An 18452-nucleotide genomic window follows, 5' to 3' on the forward strand; every position below is an offset into this window, starting at 1 on the left:
GAGCTGGGAGACAGCCTGTTCTTATAGGACATAATAACTTCTTGTTGGCAAGCGGAATGATGAAGAGTAAGGCAGGGAAATGGAGGGCAAGCGGTGCTCAATGCTGAAGTTAGGTATTTTGGAATGTAGTTAAGCCTGAAAGAAATGTCTGTGGCTGGAGATGAGCATTGATCCCAGTGGTAGGGGCTGGCGAGGCGCATTGTGTTTGCTCTGTTGAGGCAGACCCACATCCCCCTGCCCACAAGCAGCTCTGCTGTGACTTCTCACTGTAGGAAGTTGCTCGTGCGCTCTGGTCTCAAGCCCCACTGGGACCCCGTGCCAATCAGCTGGCTGTGAGCCATAGCACAGCACGGGATGGAGCCCAGGGGAGCTGTAAGTGCTGCAGTGCGTGAAGTCAGGACATCCTTAACCCATGCAGTGCCTGGGCTGCCTCTGCTCAAACTCCCCCAGTGGTCCCATAAGAGCCAACAGCATCACTGCAGGTGAGCTGGGCAGCTTTGCTCAGCGTTAACGTGGGGTTTGGTTCTGCAGGAAGAGGTTAAAAATGCCCAGAGTTCTGTTGTATTTACCAGTGACCCGCGAGGAGCCTGCGCTTTGTTGCAGGAGCACTTAACCTATGGCCTGTGGGCTGTCGTGCGGTCTGCCAGGACAGCTCAATTCAGACCATTCTGTTTGCAGCATCAATCCTTCACTGAGAGCAGGCTGGAGGCTGAAGGAGGGGCTGGAGTGACACATCAGGCAGCCTTTGCATGGCAGCTGGGTGGTTCTGGCACGGGATTGAAGGTAAGGAGAAATGCTGGGGCTAAGAGAAGCGGTCCCATCTGCCATAGAGGTTGCCCTGAAGCTTGTCAGTGAGAAGGAGTAAAAAATCTGTGATAGCAGAGTTAAGAGCTGAGGATGTGGTTGAGCACAGTCCAGGAAGCTTAACATCTTCCAAAATTGCTAGTTGTAACTGGAACAACTCCGGGCTATTCCTGTGTTCCAGACTTGTGATTCCCCCCCTTCCAGCTTCATGGGGCTGTGAGTGTTGTGGCAAATGTGACTTAACCTGTGTTGTCTGTCACTCCTTTCTCACAGCATCCCTTTGTTCTCCATCCCAGAGCAGGAGGGGCAGGGCAGCCAGTTCCACCTGGGATTTCTCTCTGGAGCATCCTCCTGGTCCCTGCTGTCTCCATGGCAACAGGAGTGGTTCAGCCCTCCCTCTGGGCTCTTCTCCCAGTGCTGTGCTCACATCTGAGAGCAAGGGTTCTCTGGGAAGGTCACACCGAGTGACCCTGCAGCATAATGGGCTAACACAACAGCTTTGTGCTCTTATTTATGCATCCATTGCAATCTGCTGGACAGGACAGTCTCCATCACTGCACACAAGGAGAAACAGACAGCTCCATTCACCTCTGCACAGCCGACCTGCAAAAGAAAGGGGAAATAAATTAAGAGGCTGTTATGCCCAGTTGCCCTTTTCTTGAATGTCCCTGGGGGGGGAAAAATATATTGAAGTAAAATCCTATTTGATACCTGTGCTCAGGCAGTTGGAAGAGGATGGCTGTATCTCATGCCTGCAGCTTGCATGGGCTGACACAGCATGTCCTGGTTGGACCCTGCACAGGAAACAAAAGACTGTTTAAGCACACTGAGGAATACTGATTGCTTTAGAATTCCCTTTAAATAGCAACAAGTAAATAATAAAAGTCATCTTTTGGCATTTAGTTATTTATGTTCTGTGATTCTGCCAGTTCCAGAGGCGTTCCCCAACCCTCACAGCCCCAGCACCCCATTGACCTTCCCAGCTACCTGTCCAGGTTCCCCTGGGGAAGCACTTTGTTACCCAGCACATGCTCAGCTCACTCTGTAAGGATTTCTTTCCCCCTGTGTTTCTCAGAGAAGCCCCCAGCCCAGCTACCCCAATGACAGCATTACAGCACACTTCTCACCCTGCCCTGCCAAACAGATAGCAATTTCTGGGCTTCAGTTTAAAACCCAGGCTGGAACTTGGAACACTGCTGCTCTGTGACAATATTTGGGCTCTGTGCTTTACAAGGCAACTGCTCTTATCTGAAGCAATGCTCACATTACAGCTTGCTTGCTGAGCAGCCATAAACCTGCAAGCTCTGCTGTTAGATACCAAAGGATGCCCCCCAAACACCACCATTTATTCTGTGCCACACATCCCCATGCTTGGCCTTTACTATATTTCTTCCCCAACCTGCGGTTGCTCCTATCTGCAAAGCAGCACCAAACACAACACTCAGCAATATCTCAAGGGAAAAACAGAACATTGTGTCAATAATACCACTCCACTGCAAATGCCACTGAGACTCAGCATATGATTCACGAGCAGCATTTGGGTCTAGAGGCTCAAGAATTTCAGTGCTAAGACACAATTCTCACAATCCATAACCAAACACTGCAGGTGGGAAGCAGGAGAGCCACTACTCCCCCAGCACAGGAGCTCACTCAATCCCTGACTAACTGTGCAACAGAAAACATTGCCACTAACCCAAGTCTTACACTAACAGACAGGAAGCAGCAACAACACAAGTGGGTACTGCCTTCATTCCTGGCTCCAGCACTGTCATTTAGTTAGGCATTAATGGATTGCAAGCATGCAAATGGAGGCTTTGCTTTGGGTAGAGGTGATTCCAGGAGTCATGGACCGTGAGGATAATAATACCACCTGGAATGGCATGTCCACATCACTGCTGCCTCCCTGGGGCTGAAACATGGACAGAACATGAGGGCTTTGCAGGGAGGTGGGTGTCCTTGCACCAAACCATACTGCTACACCAGCAGAGCCCACAGAACTTCCTCACTGCTGCCATTGCCCACTCACCAAGATATGTTGCCTTTCAGCTTGGGGCTAAAGCTGTGTAGGGAATCGCTTCCACCTGCAGCTCCTTAGGAATTGCTCTACAGATGCAATCAGAGCTACATCAACCTGCTTCTTTCTTTCTGTGCCATTGACTCAGTGAACATGTGTGACATCTCAACACCACCCAGTGCTACTGCCCAGCTCAGTGACAGGTCATGTTGTGTGCACAGCTCAAGGGAACCCTCAGGCATTCGCTCTGGGCACGGAGCTGAGCTCACTCAGCACACAGGCATGAGGATCATTAAGTATTTGCTCTTATTTGCATTTCTTCAAGGAAAAGGAAACATCTCCACTAAAACCTGGACTTTAACTAGTGAAAACCTCAGTAAGAGCAATTCCACATTCCTTAGTTGTGATGTTATAATGTGATGAAAAGCACAGCAACAATACCAAAGAAGCAAAGTCCTAGCTACAGCAAGTGAGGATATGCTCAAATACAGCTGCTATATACACAGAAACAAAAGAAAAAAAGCTGCTTACCTTTAGCAGGCCTCAGGTATGCAGAGATCTACAACTAGATGTTCTCACGTCCACTGCCAACCTCAGAATGAGGGCTGGGAAGGGGTGGATCCTGGCTGCAGCCCTTCCATCACTCAGTACATTGCATGCACCTGTGCTGGCCCTGCCTTCCCACCAGGTGCTCCATCACTGCCTCAGGCTGTGCCTCAGCATTTCTGCTACTCCAGGTAATACCAAGACAAGAAAAAAACTGCAAAGTGCAACACTTGATCAAAGGGGAAAGAGGATTTTTTCCCTTTTTTTTCCATCAAAGTACAGTACATGGGGTTATAACCTCTGCGCTCAGCTTCCCATCGATGGCAGCCAGTCTGTAATGAGCTGACTGTGTGGCCATGCCTCTGGTCCCATAGGGGCAGTGAATACCATTCGCAGGGACCTTGCAGGGCTGGGAATGGCACTGCCCTGGGCAGGGTGGGCTCTCCCCCAAGGCCTGGTGGGGTCTGTGGAGGTGTGGGCTAAGCCACCTCACCCAGCCCTTGGAAGGGGATGTAGTACCATCGATGAACTTTCTCTTCTCTCATTAATCCTGTCTAATGGCAACTTGGTCTCAGTGGCAGGAAGCAATTCCTTGCTGTCCAGCTGCAAGCCAAGTGAGAGACCTAGGAGAAAAGCAAGGCCCCATCTCCTGGGCATGCCACATCCTTGTGCTCCACTTGCCTGCTCCAAAACTGCTTCTCACTTCTGATCTAAACCCGCAGGGCTGCAGCTGTGTGCCCCTGCTCTCCAGCAGCCCCAACCAGTTCTCCATTCACTCCCAAACAGCCCAGCAGCCAGACATTGCCTTGCAGTGCTTCCAACCTCAAGGCACAGTGAGGAGATCCATAAAGAGGTTTATTATAGCACTTTATTTGGGACAGTGTACAGTGTACACTCTGCATGCAAAGCTTTGTACAAAACCCCTCTGCTAGCGGCACAGCGAGCAGCAGGCACCAGGAGCTGCTTCAGGGGGGCAGTTTGCATCCCTCCTGCTGGGTTCAGAGAAAGCCCAACCAGCCACATCACCTGCCAGCAAACCAGTCCTGAGAAAATGGCAAACTCCTCGCTGTCAGAGGGGGCCGGGAGCACGCAGGAGCAGCTCAGCTTTGGGGCTCAACCTCCCGCTTCCGCTGCTTCCAGTTTAACCAAACAGAACTCCAAAGTTCATCTCAAGAGCCCCAGAGCAGCAGGAGGAGCCGCCACTGCCCACTGCAGCCTCACTTCTCCTCAGGGCCGCCCTCGGGGAGCAGTGCCCCACCAGAGCCCTTCTTGCGGACGCACAGGCCGCAGTCCAACTCGACGTCGATGTCCCCGAATCGCAGCTGGCAGGACTCGTTGCAGCTGTGGGGAGGGACAGGAACACGGCTCAGCAGGATGCAGGCAGCAGAGCTGTTTGCTCACCCCAACCCATCAGCAAGGATGCTGAGCACCCTGATACCCAGCCTTCCCCCTCCCTTTCCAGCAGCCCCCCTGCTCCACGCAGGCACACGATTTTCATCACTCGTAACACAACGTTGGGCTTCCCAGAGAGGCTTTGGTTTGGAGCTGCTCACATACCAGCGTGACACGGCCGCGTTGGCTGCCAGGGCGATGAGGGCTCCTGCGTAGTGCCAGCAGAAGCACATGGTGAGGAATGAGAAATTGCTGCTGTCAGTCTGGTCCCAGCCCGGTCCTCCCCAGGGAGGGGACAGCACAAACCCGATCTGCTCACAGACAGAGGTGTTAGCCAGAAGCATCAGGCTTTACTATATTGATGATCTGAAAGGTCCCTTCCAACCTAAGCCGTTCTATGATTGCTCATTGCTTTTCCTCCTCTTTTGATCCCTTTGCTGCTGCAGCTTGCCATGAGATGGAGACAAAATAATCCCTGTAACACCCAGCACTGCCTCAGTGCTCTCATCAGCCAAACTGTCATGGACATGGGATGCTCATCTTGGGGAAAGGGATCCAAACATTACTTGGAACATTACTCATAATAAGAATGGAAAATCGTGAGTGTGGTTTCCCACCCTTATGATCACAGCATCCCTACTCCTTCCTGGGGCAAAGCCCACAGCTCGGGGGGGAGCGCTGGGTTCCCACTGACCTGCCAGAGCCAGGAGCCCTGCAGAAGGAATGTGCTGGTCCTGAGGCACTCCAGGATGATGTGATCTCTGAGGAACACCTCCAGAAGGACACAGAGGGCTCCAACAAAAATAGCGAAGGACAACAGGGAGTGGAGGTGCTGGTCCAGTGCAGCATCACCAAAGTTATGGAAGCAGAAGAGCAAACCTGACAAAAATCAACACTTCATTAGGAAAGGATGCTCTGGGATTTGTTCCTGCCTTTTAAATATTAAAAAAAAAATCTGAATATTATGGCCATGCTGTAGGTCTCGCTAAGATCTGCCTGATGGGAAGGGTGAAGCAGCAAACAGCCAACTGCTATCACCTTGTTCTGCAGGGACTGTGCAGCTCCCAGCTTTGGGGACCACCAAGCCATAGCTTAGGGGCACTGCTAGAGCCACAGGCATCCCTGTGTCCCAGCCAGGAAGGAGCCCAGAAATGGGCAACTGCAGTTCATAAGGCATCACAGAGCTTTGCATCAGGGTTTGTCTCTTTGTGTTAGAAGAGTCAATGCATTTTTGTGATGCTGGAGAGAGCAAGAAGTTCTCACCAGGAGAACTCCAAACCCCTGTGCACATGGAGCACACCACACCAAAATACAGCCTGGGGGTTTTTGGTTGATGCATGCTGGTGACACCCCAGCCCTCCCTCCAGCCCCCCATTCACCTTCCATGAACAGAGCCACAGACAGCGAGAGCCGATCTAAACCCAATGGCAGTTTGAGTGGTGAGTGTGAGACCACATCCACGATGCCAGAGAGGAGGAAGAAGAGGTACATGGTGGTGTAGTGCCAATGCGTGAGGTCCGTCCAGCTGTGCGTCTTGGGGCTGTACAGCATCAGGTGGGGACCAGAGGGGACAAACTGCTCCACCAGGATCCCTAGGAAGAGGGCAGAAAGGTCACGTTTTCCTTTTACATGGAGGAAAGGGCAAACTTGGAAATGTTTCTTCGAGATGGGGAATTCATAGTGATATCCGCCCAGCAATATTGATACTGATGGTAGCAGACCAAGCCATAGCTTGTCCCCAAGTCCTCCCACACAGCAACAGCTGTGTGCCACCGTGACAGCCCTCAGTGAGCTGGCAGTAGGTGATGGGACAGGGACTCCTCAGCCCTTACCTGCCAGGGCAAAGAAAGCTTTGACTGCCCCTTCAAAGACTTCCACGCGCCGGAGCCCATAGCTTGGCTGGTTCTCAGCATTTGTTTTCCTTCTGAGATACTTCAGGGGGTATCGCACCGACCACCAGAGACCAAAGATGAGGAAGAAGGTGCCTCGGAGGGCGCTGCCAAGGAAACTCGTCGGCATTGGGATCACTCCTGGTGTCTGTAGGGACAAACAGGCTCAGGTTAATCCCAGAGCTTGCTCAGCCTCCTGGGGAGCTGCACCATCCACTGCAACAGGGAATGCAGAGACACGGTGCCTAAAGGAGAAGCTGCCATCACGTGTACTCTGTGATGGCATACATCACTCTGTATCTGTGTTTCAGTCACCTCAACTTCCTCGTGACAAAAAAAAATGATGTTAACACTCAAGAAGACGTGGCAGCTCCATGCTTTGAGGTCCCGTAACAATGCTTCTGCTCATAAAAAGCAGCATGGCAATTATTTCCTCGGAATATCAGCTCCTTCCCAACCAGATAATTGCTGAGTGTGAATCCAGCTGGAGTGCCCAGCAGCTCCCATCAGCCAAAGCCTCACAGCGAGCCGTGACAACGTGAGCCCAGAAGAGCCTCATGTGTATTCCACACAGCCTCTGTGCTGAATGTGAGCAAGGCATCTCTCCACACTCTATACATCTACCACCCGAGGAGCCCTCACTCCTGCCCTCCTCGCAGCCTTTCTGCTCCTTCTCCACCTCTGGGCTTTGTGTGGAAGAAAGCATTACTCATCTGTAGAAAAGCTGCCACACCAACTTGCATCAGGGGGCCCCTTGCATCACAAATACATCCTCGCCGTGTTTATAAATACCAAAGGAAATGGCAGAGGCTGGATGAACAACTCCAGCACGTTCTCCAAGTCCTCCCACACGAGAAAGTAATTAGCACTGTGAAATAAGGGTAGGATGTGGCATGGCGAGTGCCTCGGGTGTGGGAGAGCTCTGCAAGACATCCCTGGCCAGGCTGGAGCTGCAGTGCTGGGGCAGCTTGTGGATTCCAGAGCATCAGCATCCATCACCCAGGATGGGTGATCTGGGGAAGGCTTGGGACTCTTTGTGCCATGCTAAGGTTTCCTCATGGCAGGGAAATGACTCAACAGCCCTTAGGGTTGATGAGAGCTGCCCCATCCCAGCAGTTGGTTCAGGTCCTCTGCTGTACCTCAGCTGCAGGGTGAGGTGGATCGTGCCCCAGGAGGGGCTGTGTCTCTGCTGATTATAGCCTGGACACCCATCCAGGGCACTTATCTTCCTTGCACACGCAGCCACGTGCTGAAGTGACTAAAAACAAATGCTCTTAAATCACATTTAAGCGATGCACAATTGCATGATATATAACCAAATGTTACCATTGTCCTACAGGGATGCTAACTGCAATGACAGCAGCCTGAAGCTGGAGTCAGGACTGCACCTGGATTAGGACACAGCCACAGCGTTAGCTTTCCATGGAGGAGAAGAGGAGAGCAGCACCCAGGCTTCCAAACAACAACCAGAGGTTTATCTTTCAAGTAGGAGAGATTCCCCATCCCAACCCTTTGGTCAAGCAGACGCTTGAATTCATCTCTCTCAGAGAAAGGAAAAAAAAAATCAACAACAAAAACTTATTTTAAGGAACAGCCACTATTTCTTAGAGAAACCAGACACGTTTCCAAGCAACAAACCACTCTCACAGCTCACACATTTGAGGTGCAGCACGTCCCAGTAAGGACAAACCCAGCCCAGCACCCAAACGCTCCCACACAAGCTGGTCAGGCTCCAGGCGAGTCGCAGCCCCCGAGTGCAGTGCTGGGTTATTTATTTTTCCTGCAAGCAACTGTGCCTGTCAGAGGACGTGAAACATGGCTGCAGTCAGGAGTTGTTACCTGTGCTGTCTTTCTCTCCCTGCAGGCTGCAGTGCCCTCCTGCAGCAGCCATATGGGAGCTGCCCGCTCTCCTTATGGCACAGTGTGCTGACTGCCTGGTGTGGGCTGGACTGCAGCTCTGCCCAGCTGCCAGGCTGTCCCCTCGAACTCCATCACACAGCAGCAAAGCAGCACCATGGGTGGTTTTGGCCCCAGGCAGAGATGGATGTGTGAATACCCACGGGTGTGAGGGGCAGCATCCAGGACAGCATCCAGCATCCTCCGTGCTGAACGATGGGCTCCGGAGAGCCTTCCCCACATACCCCTCTCTGCAGTTCCTCCTCTATCTCTGCTATGTGGGCACTTCTCTCTTGAGCAGAAATCCCCACCTCTCTCTTCTCCTCCTGCAAATCCTCCCCCACGACCCCAGAACCTGAGAGCTCCCCAGACAAGCCTTAACACTGCAGAGCAGCAGGAGGTTGCCTGTACCAACACCACCCCAACAGCTTTCCAGCAGCCACCATCACACGAAAAAAAACATCACAGAGTTGGGCTCCCCACGGCCCTTCCCAAGGTCCAGGAGCCGCATCCATGCCAAACACGGCAGCTCGGCCTCCCTTTATGGGCAAAGAGAAGAATTTACCTGCAGCTTCTGCTTGTCCTTCTCCCTCGCCAGACGCGTTGTTACTCAGAAGGGGCAGATAAAGGCAGAGGTGAGGCAGGGAGGTGGCCCTCGGACAGGATGTTTGGAGCTGGGCTCCCCGCAGGCCAGCTTGCAGCACTGACTCAGCCGTGGTTTCACAATAGGGGACACCTGGATCTGCCAGAAGCAAGGAGCATCCCACAGTTTGCCACTAAATTGGGAAGAGCAGCCGATTCCCCTTCCCGTGGTGACCATGTGTATTCAGTTATGATGTTATTTTCTGGATGGCTGGGGAAAGAGCCAATGAAGAGGTGGCAGCAACGAGGCCAGGTTCTGCTGGAAGGGCTCAGAGTTCCTTGATCTGAGCACAGTAATCTCTGCATGGGGTTGTACAGAGATTATGCCATATGAAAGGTGCCTGTGAGCAGGAGTTTGGGGTCAGGGTTTCCAAATCAAAGCGGAGCCCTTGTGAGTTCCATCTCCAGCCCACAGCAACCAAGAGGGGGAGAGAAGAATTGGCCCCAAAGCAGACTCTGCAGCACACAGCAGCCTGGTTTTTGTCCTTTTTCTTGTCTGACTCAGTGCTGCCCAGTGTTAAGCATTTGCAGACACAAACCATACCAACATGCAAAGTAATCCCTGCATATCCAGCCTTCTCACCTCACCAGCTGCACAGATGAGCAATGAATGAAGTGCCTCGAGGTAAACAGACACTGTGACCCCACAGCATCCCCATCTCCTTTCAAATCACTGAGTTCCTGGTGCAAAGGCAATGAGCCCTGCCCAAGGAGCAGATGTAGGCAACAAAAAGCACTCGGTGCAGTTGCAACCCAATATTTCTCTGGATAGCAACACATGTGGGTGCACATCATAGGGTCCCACGCATCCCCAGAATCCCCCATCCGGGCTGCAGGATAAGCTGTGCCCAGTGCTCAGCCCTGTCAAGAGCTGCACACATAAGCCAGCACCCAAGGGAAGCCCTAAGGCTGGAATAGCAGGAGGGGAAACAACACAAGCAGCCTCCCCCAGGGTTGCTCTCCTGCACAGCCATAAAGGCCACTGAGCCATAGCCAGGAGCCCTTTTACACAACTTATCTCCATATCAGCAATAGCAAGAAGGAGGAAGGAGGAAAAACAGGCAGCTGCTGGCGTGCTGCCATGCAGTGCAGGCCTCCAGCCTTCCTGCAGGCAGCTGCAGAGCGTGCAAAGCTCCATCCAGCGGGAGGAAGCTCAGTGCTGGCAGGGAGGGGAAATGCACATGGGGACAGGAGCACAGTGCTTTCACCCACAGGTGCTGCTCATCATTCTGCATGGGCAGAAAGGGAGCTGAGCGTGCTGCAACAGGAGCCTTCAGCTTAGAGGGGATGCCAGAACGTGCAGCATCACCAAACCAGGGCTGCAGCACCTTGCAGGGTACAAGTGCTCTCCCTAAGCCCCCATAGCAGCTCTCCTTACAGACCCAGGTTTCTGGCAGAGAGCAGCAGCACCTTCAGCAGCCTCTGTGTAACTCAGCTCCCCTTTCTGCCTTTGTTTTCTTCCTTCCTTTCCTCACCCAGCCCTACAAAGCAACATCCCCCCAAAAACCAGCTAACCTCAAAGCTGGTGGCAAGCAGAAGGAACAAAACACTTCCAGCAGTGGGAGGTCAGAGCTGGAGGGAGAGGGGAGAAAACAAGGCACAGCTGCTGGGAGCTGAAGGTGCCTTTTGGAAGAGAGCTTAAAGAGCCAGCAGGAGCACAGCAAGCAGAGAAAGGTCTCATAGAAAGGGCAAACAGTAATCAAGTGCTTACCAGCCTGTTTGTGAGAGTCCTTGGGGAGAGCTGGGGTATGAAATGCTTGGGGAAAAGGGGATCTAGCCACTGAAACAACCCCTGCAATGGAAAGTGAGGGTAAGTGCTGACGGTAAGGTGGGATAAATGCCAGCAGCCCCCAAACTCTTGGAGGATCAGCCACACTGTGTGCTGAAATCACTGCCTGAGGGGCTGAGCTCAGTGAGCTGCACCTACAGCCCCCAGCTGCAGACTGCTGGGGCACAGGGGAGTATTATGGGATGGTCCCAGCAACTCCTGCCCTCCCTGAGCTCCAGCCCTGATGTTTTCAAGCTAAACAGCAAACGGAACTCCATTTCATTTTTAATTATTTCTTCTTTTCTTGGCTGTAACTGCAACATCCTCTCCCTGAAGGTTCATCACCGGCCTCAGTGCTAATGAAAAAATGTGATAATGTTTGCCTGCTTCCTGGGGGTGGTGGGAGGCACGATCTAATTAAAGGTTTGCCAGCAGCTCGGGCTCTGCAGATGGATGGTTGTTAGGGAAGTGCAAAGTATTATTATTATTATGACGAATGCTAAGACAGGCTTTCATAAACAGGCAACAGGGGAGGTGAAGCAGGTGGTAGAAGCATAGGCTGGGCTTGTGCTGCATCCCTTCAGCTTTACATAAATGCAGCCACAGAGAGTGGCAGTGGTAGATCCTACCTCTGGTGAAGAGCACGGGATGAGGCTGGTGGATAGGAGGATGGCAAGGTGTGGGATACTTGGTGCTCTGGGGTGATGTTCTGTGTTCTCCTGGCATGCTGAAGAAACGGGGCTAGATGGAGGACCTGCAGCTCTTTCCTGCCTTGAACGAGCAGATTTCCAGCTGTGGGAACATCAGCATCCCTGCGCCCCAACCAGTGCCATCCAGGAGCACAGCAAAAACCAAACTGTCCCAAACCAACCCCAGGCAATACAGCCCTCCAAAGGCCCCCCCTCCAGCTGCACCAACATTGGGCCCAGCACCAAGTTTCAAGATGCTAATGGATAATTCAATTTGTACGGCTCCATATGCTATACAGGATCCTATTGAACGAAAGCAAGGCTGTGTTAAAAGCAATATATATCATTTAGAACTGCTCTGGAATGTCTGCCACGCAAGAAATAAATGTGAGGATGGCTTTTGGTTGTGCCTGATGTATAATAAACCATCTCTGGAGCTCTTATTGTGCTCCGAGCACCCAGAACAATTCTTTGGGTACCTCAGCTATTTACAAACGTTTTTCAGCTAAAACACAAGTTGTTAATTCTCCTCCCAAACCACGCTCCTCCTGTGTTTTCTGTACGGTCACAGCCTGCCTCTCTCCTCCTTTGCTGACCTTCATACCTCGGAAAGAACACATTCCCGAGCAGGGAAACAAATTAACGAGCGCCGCACCAGAGGACGTTTGTAGGGCCGGGAGTTAATGAGGCAGACAGAGCTATTCCAGCTACGGAGAGGAAAAGCGTGAGGTGGGGACGAGGGGATGCTGAGGTTGGGGGGGGGGGGTCGGCTTCTATCGGCATCCCCTCTCTGGGGGGGGGAACGGAGCCCAAGGCGCCTCCGCCCGCAGCTCCTGGCAGCTCTGCCCTCGTGTGGCCGTGGGCTGGAAGGAGTGGCGTCGGCTTTTCTGTTTTCATCGCACCGAGCTGCTTTGGCTGCCCGCTTAGGTTTGCTTGCTGCCCCCCTGGAGCCCCCGAGTGCTCGGTGTGCCGCCCTGCAGCGAGGTTCGCTCTGTGCGTGAGGAGCTGCTGGCTGCACGGCGCTGTCGTAGAATCACAGAATCGTTAATGTCAGAAAAGGACTCTGAACTCCTCCTGCTTGCCGTCCCTGGGTCTCGTGTCACAGCAGAGAGGAGAACTGTGTGCTCTGGGGAAAGCTGCCCCCAACCATAGCAGAATGAGCATCTGCTGGTACCCTCCAGGTACAGTTCATGGCACTTCACTGCTTGGCATTAATTGGACAGATCTGCAGAGGTGAATTGCTGTGCTGCTAAATTCCCTTTGCATTGAGCCCATTTGAGCCTCCTGAAAATGAGCACCAAGAAACAAACCTGCTCCAAAGGCTGGAAACCCAGGGAGGCCGAGCGTCTGCTTTCCTCTTACCTGGAAGTGACCTTTTTGCCAGGAATTATCCAGCACAGGTGGGCTGGGGACACAACATGCACCCATTTCATCACACTTTCCCAGCTGTGGGGGATTTGCTTATGGAAATCAGGGCTGTTTGGTGGGTCCTGGTGCTCAGCAATGCATCTCACGGGGCTCCGCAAGTCTGAGAGCCACTGCTACACACTCCTGAATTTATCAGACTGAAAGGATTTTTGCTTCATATTTATTCCCTCTTTAAGAACTTTTAGTGAATAGAAATCTGTTTTTAAAATGTCTTCAGTTCACAGCTTTGGCAATAAAATTCCTGTGGTGCACGATGAAGCTGTGGTGTTGCAAATCTGATGTAATTTCATATTGCTCCTTCCATCTCCCTCCTTGAGATGATGCTGTGGTGTGGGGGTGTTGGAGGGCCTGACCCCAGCATGGAGTTTCCCTACCTTGCAGCATAGCAGATTGGGCCAGTGGGGGAGGGCCAAAGGATGCCATCCATCCCTATGGATCTATCTTAACAGTCAATTTCTGTGCTTCATTTTGTTGCTAAAATCACTGCAACCAGTGCTTGTGTCAGAGCTGGTGAATCTGGGTACAACAGAGGGCAGAGACCACCATCAGACAATAGGATTCCAAGCAGCACAAGGACAGCCCCTCTCCAATCTCCCCAGACATTTTGTTAGGTTTTGTTTGTATTTTTTCTTTCTGGAAAGCTGATTCTTCTCCAGTTTGCAGGAGGAGGTTGCATCCTCCTCACTCTTCATCCGATCCATTCAGGAATGCAGCCTGGGAGCCCATATCACCCTTCTGCTTCCGGACCCCCAGGCTGATGTAGGGCTCTCCACTGCCTCTCCCACACCGCTGCATGCAGCTGCAACACACAGGGCAAGACATCACTGACAGCCCAACCCCAAATGTTTGGCAAAGTGAACACACAGAAGGGGATAAACTGCTATAGAGGTCCTAAACATCAGGCGTTCTTGTTAACAGCCCAAGGAAGGTCAAATGCATCAAAGTCCTTGTGAGGGAGGGGACAAAGGGCGGGAGTTGGGTGGTGATGGGAAAGCTTTGGTTTTTCTATTGAATTAAATGCTGACTTTCAGGTGTCAGCCAGCACCCACTGCAGAGCAGCAGCAGTGCACAGCTTGCACAGCAGCTCGGGGTCGTGCTTTCTTGCCTTCTCCATGCTCAGTGCCTGTGCCTCTTGCTGCCCCTATTTTGCATTCTGTGCATTCAACAAATAAAGCATACATTTGTTGCTGTGCTCTGAAACCTGCAGCAGGCACAGGCTGTGGATCCAGCTGTGGCTTCACATCTCAGCCCAGCTCCTCCCTCCCAAGCCCCAGCTGTACCTGTAAGCAATGATGTAGTTCACAGCCAGGATGACCACTGCAGCTGCCCAGTGCCAGAAGAAGCACATGGTGAGGAACATGATGTTGCTGTGGTCGCTCTCATCCCACATGGGACCTCCCCATGGCTGGAACAGCACGATCCCGACCTGGGTGGGATGAGAACTTTGTTACCTTGGGGGGAAATCAGTGTTCTGAGACATGAGCCTGGGCTGGTTTGCAAACGGTGTTATCGCTTCCTGACCTTCCAAGATATTCTGGAGGCATGAGAAGCTGCTACAGGAGCTTTGAAGCTTCTAGTTGTCTCTCTGCACTGCAGACTCCCAGCCCTCCAAATTTAGAGTCATAGGATCATAGAACCATAGAATCATAGAATCATTAAGGTCAGACAAGACCTCTGAGATCTCCAACCCCAGCTGTGCCCACATTCCTCAGTGCCACATCCTTATGGTTATGAAACCCCTTCAGGGACCCCACCACACCCTGGGCAGCTGTGCAGCACCTTTGGTGTTTCACATCCCTGGATAAGGGCTGCTCTGAGTCAACACAGCAGCTCTGGGGCTGAGGCAGAGGAGGAGAGCTCACATTTGTTGCTGGCAGCTGAGTTTTGGGAGCAGTTCTCTCTAACTGATCTCTTTGCATCTCCACCACCAAAGCGAGCAGGTGGCCGTGCTTTCACTCAGCCATTTGACTGCTTGGTGGGGACTGCATCTTTCTACTGAGCCACAGGGAGTGCTGCAGGGTGCATTAGACACATTAAGCAATTAGGACTTGGTTGTCAGATACCGCAGAACGCCTCTTGCTTACTGTGAGCACTTGCCTTTCCCCCCAGAGAAGCAATAAGCCAAGACAAACAGCCATCTCAGCCAGAGCAGCCATCAGAGATGACCTGCGATGAGGAAATTTTCACTCTGGGTTACGATCTACTTGCAAAATTGCTCTCTAGAGACGCGTGATTGAGACGTGAAGTATGGCTCCTTCTCCTCTCCACGTGGCTCTGCCACCACAGTGCTCTGCTCTGCAGGAGGAGCCAGCCCTCACCTGCCAGAACCACGTTCCCTGGACGATGGTGATGCCGGCTCTGAACATCTCCAGCACGATGTTGTCCCTGAGGAAGACCTCCAGCATGGTGCTGCAGGCCCCCAAAAATATGGCGATGAGCAGCAGGGAGTGGATGTGCTGATCCAGCATGGGGCGGTGAAGGACGTGGTAATAAAAGAGACAACCTGCCAAAACGAGCACCATGCTTAGGGTAGCATCAACCATACTGACCACCACCACTGAGAGTCAATCACGTTCCACCGGCTCTCAGGGAGCTTTATCCGATGGGAAAAGTGAGCCCCTAGTTTATATCAAATTAGCAATCTAGGAGGACGTGGAAGTGAAATCGTTTCTTAATGCCACATGAGTGGCGTGGCCACGGGGAGCACCTGGGTCTCCTCTGAGATACGTTTCCTGGGTGCATTGAGTTGGACCCAATGATCTTCGTGGGTCCCTTCCAACTCAGGATATTCTACAATTCTGTGATTCCCTTTTCTTGCATGCTACACATTACCTGCTGAGCTGCCTGTGCTGTGCTTCAAACACCACTGAGATAAGGGAAAAGAAAATATCAGAATCATAGAATCATCAAGGTTGGAAAAGACTTCTGCAATCATCTTGTCCAACCACCCACCTACCACCGATATTTCTCACTAATGTAAGCAAGAACTTCATTTCCTAGTGTCTTCTTCCTGCCCTGTGTGAGCCGAGAGGTCTGAAATCCAGGCTCACAATATCCAAGACAGTCTGAAGACATAATGATATTCATGATGTGCTGAAGCCAGAATAAGTCACTTCAATTTGCCACTTGCAATGCAAGCAGATGAGAATGACAATGCCTGCAGCACAATTAATGGCCCTTGGGGGGAGCACGGGGCATGCAAACAGCTCAGTGGATGTAAGATAGATGGGCTATCCACCAGCAATTCATCATAACAAGGAAACTCAGCCCGCTGTCGCACCAGAAACCCCAAACCAGGAGAGCCAGGATGCATCAATGCCTATATTTCTCATCTTGCAGCAGGCAGTCCGTTGATAATATATCAGAACTGTCCTGTCCTCGGGGATGTCCAGGGCGATATCTCAGCCTGCCAAATTTTGTTCTCACTGTGACTCACCCAACAAGACGCCTCTTATCTCCTACTGACCTTCCACAAACACGGCCACGGACAGCATCAGGCGGTCCAGCCCCCGCGGCACCGTGGTGCAGACGTAGGTGAAGATGTCCACCACTCCGGAGAGGCCGTAGAAGAGGTACATGGTGGTGTGCTGCCAGTTCATCAGCTTCACCCAGTCGCGTTTCTCCCCGCTGTAGAGGTACAAATGGGGCCCATCGGGGACGAACTGCTCTGCCAGCATCCCTGCGTGGGCACACAAGATTGTGGCTTATATGCAAAGATGGTTTGATGCTGCTGGTTGCCTCGGGGGCTTTCTGAAGGCAACAGCCACTGACTAGGGTCAGGATTGGCTGCCTTAATGGTAGCTCAGCTTTGGGAAGGGATGTGAGATTTGATCTCTCAACACAAGGTGAGCATCAAGGAGATGCATCCTTCCACATCTGGACCAGTTTCTCTGGAGCGAGGATTCCATAATGGTCATTGCTACAGCATGGGAAGCTGTTGGCATTGTCAACTCAACATAGCTCTTACCTATTAGAGCAAAGGTGATTTTAACTCCTCCTTCAATGGCATCCATGCGCTGGAAGCAGTAATTATTTTGGGACTTCTTGCTTGCTTTCTGGCTGAGGTGCCTCAGTGGGTATTTCACAGACCACCAGAGCCCAAAGACCAGGAAGAAACTGCCTGGAAGTGCATGGCCCTTGAAGTTTGCCATGCTGACAACGTCCTCTGACTAGAAGGCAAAGAAAAACACTACCATTACACAAATCACATTGGCATTTGTGTGATGCTGTGGGGAAAAACAAAGGCTTTGTTCCCTTCACCTTTTGGGGAGCACTGGAAGCACCAGAGCCCAGGCTGGTCTAGCAGAGGCCCTGTCCTTGCTGCAATCTCTGGCATCCCTGCTTAAACCTTGGAGTTCTCCCTAGCTTCTTGAGCAAAAACATCCCCTGCAGAGCTGGGGCTGGGCAGGAAGGCCAACACATGGGGAGAACTGGGAGGTCTGCTGCAAATAAACATCACTCGGGTTGTTTAGCTCATACAGAAGGATTTGAACAGCCCTGGGAGTGCTGTGCTATCAGCAAAAACGTTTTAAATTCCTGGAATTTCTTCAACCCAAACGCACCAAGCCAAAGGGTTTGGTGAAAAACAAAGCTTCAGAAATGGCCCCCAACCCAAACCAGCTGCACCAGCATTCCCCCTGAGCATCACCAGGCAGCTGAGCTCGCAGCAGAGCTCAGCTCAGCCCTCAGTGCCAGCACAGTGCAGGGCTGTAGGAGCAGAGGGACCCGTTTCCTAGGAGAATCACAGCAATTAAAACCCAGCCGGCTCCTGCTTGCCATTTGCCGGTTTGTTTAATTAGGTGGAGAAACGATTAGCTCTTTGATGTGGGCTCAAGCATATGTTTGGGGGCCTGCCTTGGCGCGGGTACAGGTCGGCTGTGTCGAGCTGGTCAATTAGGAGATTTTAATTGATAGCAAAGGCTGTGCTGGTGATGCTGAGCAATCCCTCCTCCGTCCCTTAAGGCTCTGAGCTGCACCAACAGGAGCCAGCTCACAGCACAGACGCGGCCCACTGCAATGGTGAGGGCATATTTTGGGGCAAACATTGCTTCTGCTGCAAACACTGCCCTATGCATGCAGCTGCCTGCAAGCCACTATGCCTCCTCCACCAGGCTGGTGCTGCAGGAGCCTTCATCAAATACCTGCAACATTTTCATGCCAAAAATAAAGGAGGGAACTTAATGCTAGGAAGATAATGCCATGCTTAAAGTAATTTTTTCCTGCTGTATTTGATAGCAGCTTTGCAGGAAGGTTTTAGCAGTGCTGCAAGGCTCTGCCTTATTTTGTGGCTTAGAAGCAGAGATTTATGGACAGTGGGCACGTTGGATAATTAAAGACAAAATCAAAGCAAGGCGCTGCTTACCAGCTCTGCTGGCACAGTCCAG

The 18452-nt window shown here is 52.0% G+C and overlaps 1 protein-coding gene across 1 annotated transcript; it reads right to left on the reverse strand.

Annotated features, from left to right (window-relative positions):
• Nucleotides 1-4581: 4581 nt before the first annotated feature.
• On the reverse strand, nucleotides 4582-17219 carry TMEM45B (transmembrane protein 45B; the record flags this gene model as incomplete). Its single annotated transcript, XM_079545874.1, has 11 exons — nucleotides 4582-4705; nucleotides 4922-5067; nucleotides 5451-5635; nucleotides 6136-6348; nucleotides 6589-6793; nucleotides 13003-13045; nucleotides 13754-13867; nucleotides 14349-14494; nucleotides 15387-15571; nucleotides 16535-16747; nucleotides 17036-17219. 11 exons carry the CDS (start codon nucleotides 17217-17219, stop codon nucleotides 4582-4584), a joined length of 1758 nt encoding a protein of 585 aa, XP_079402000.1.
• Between the last annotated feature and the right edge of the window lie 1233 nt (nucleotides 17220-18452).

This window comes from Tetrao urogallus, assembly GCF_951394365.1.
Source record: "Tetrao urogallus genome assembly, chromosome: 22".
Lineage (NCBI taxonomy): Eukaryota > Metazoa > Chordata > Aves > Galliformes > Phasianidae > Tetrao > Tetrao urogallus.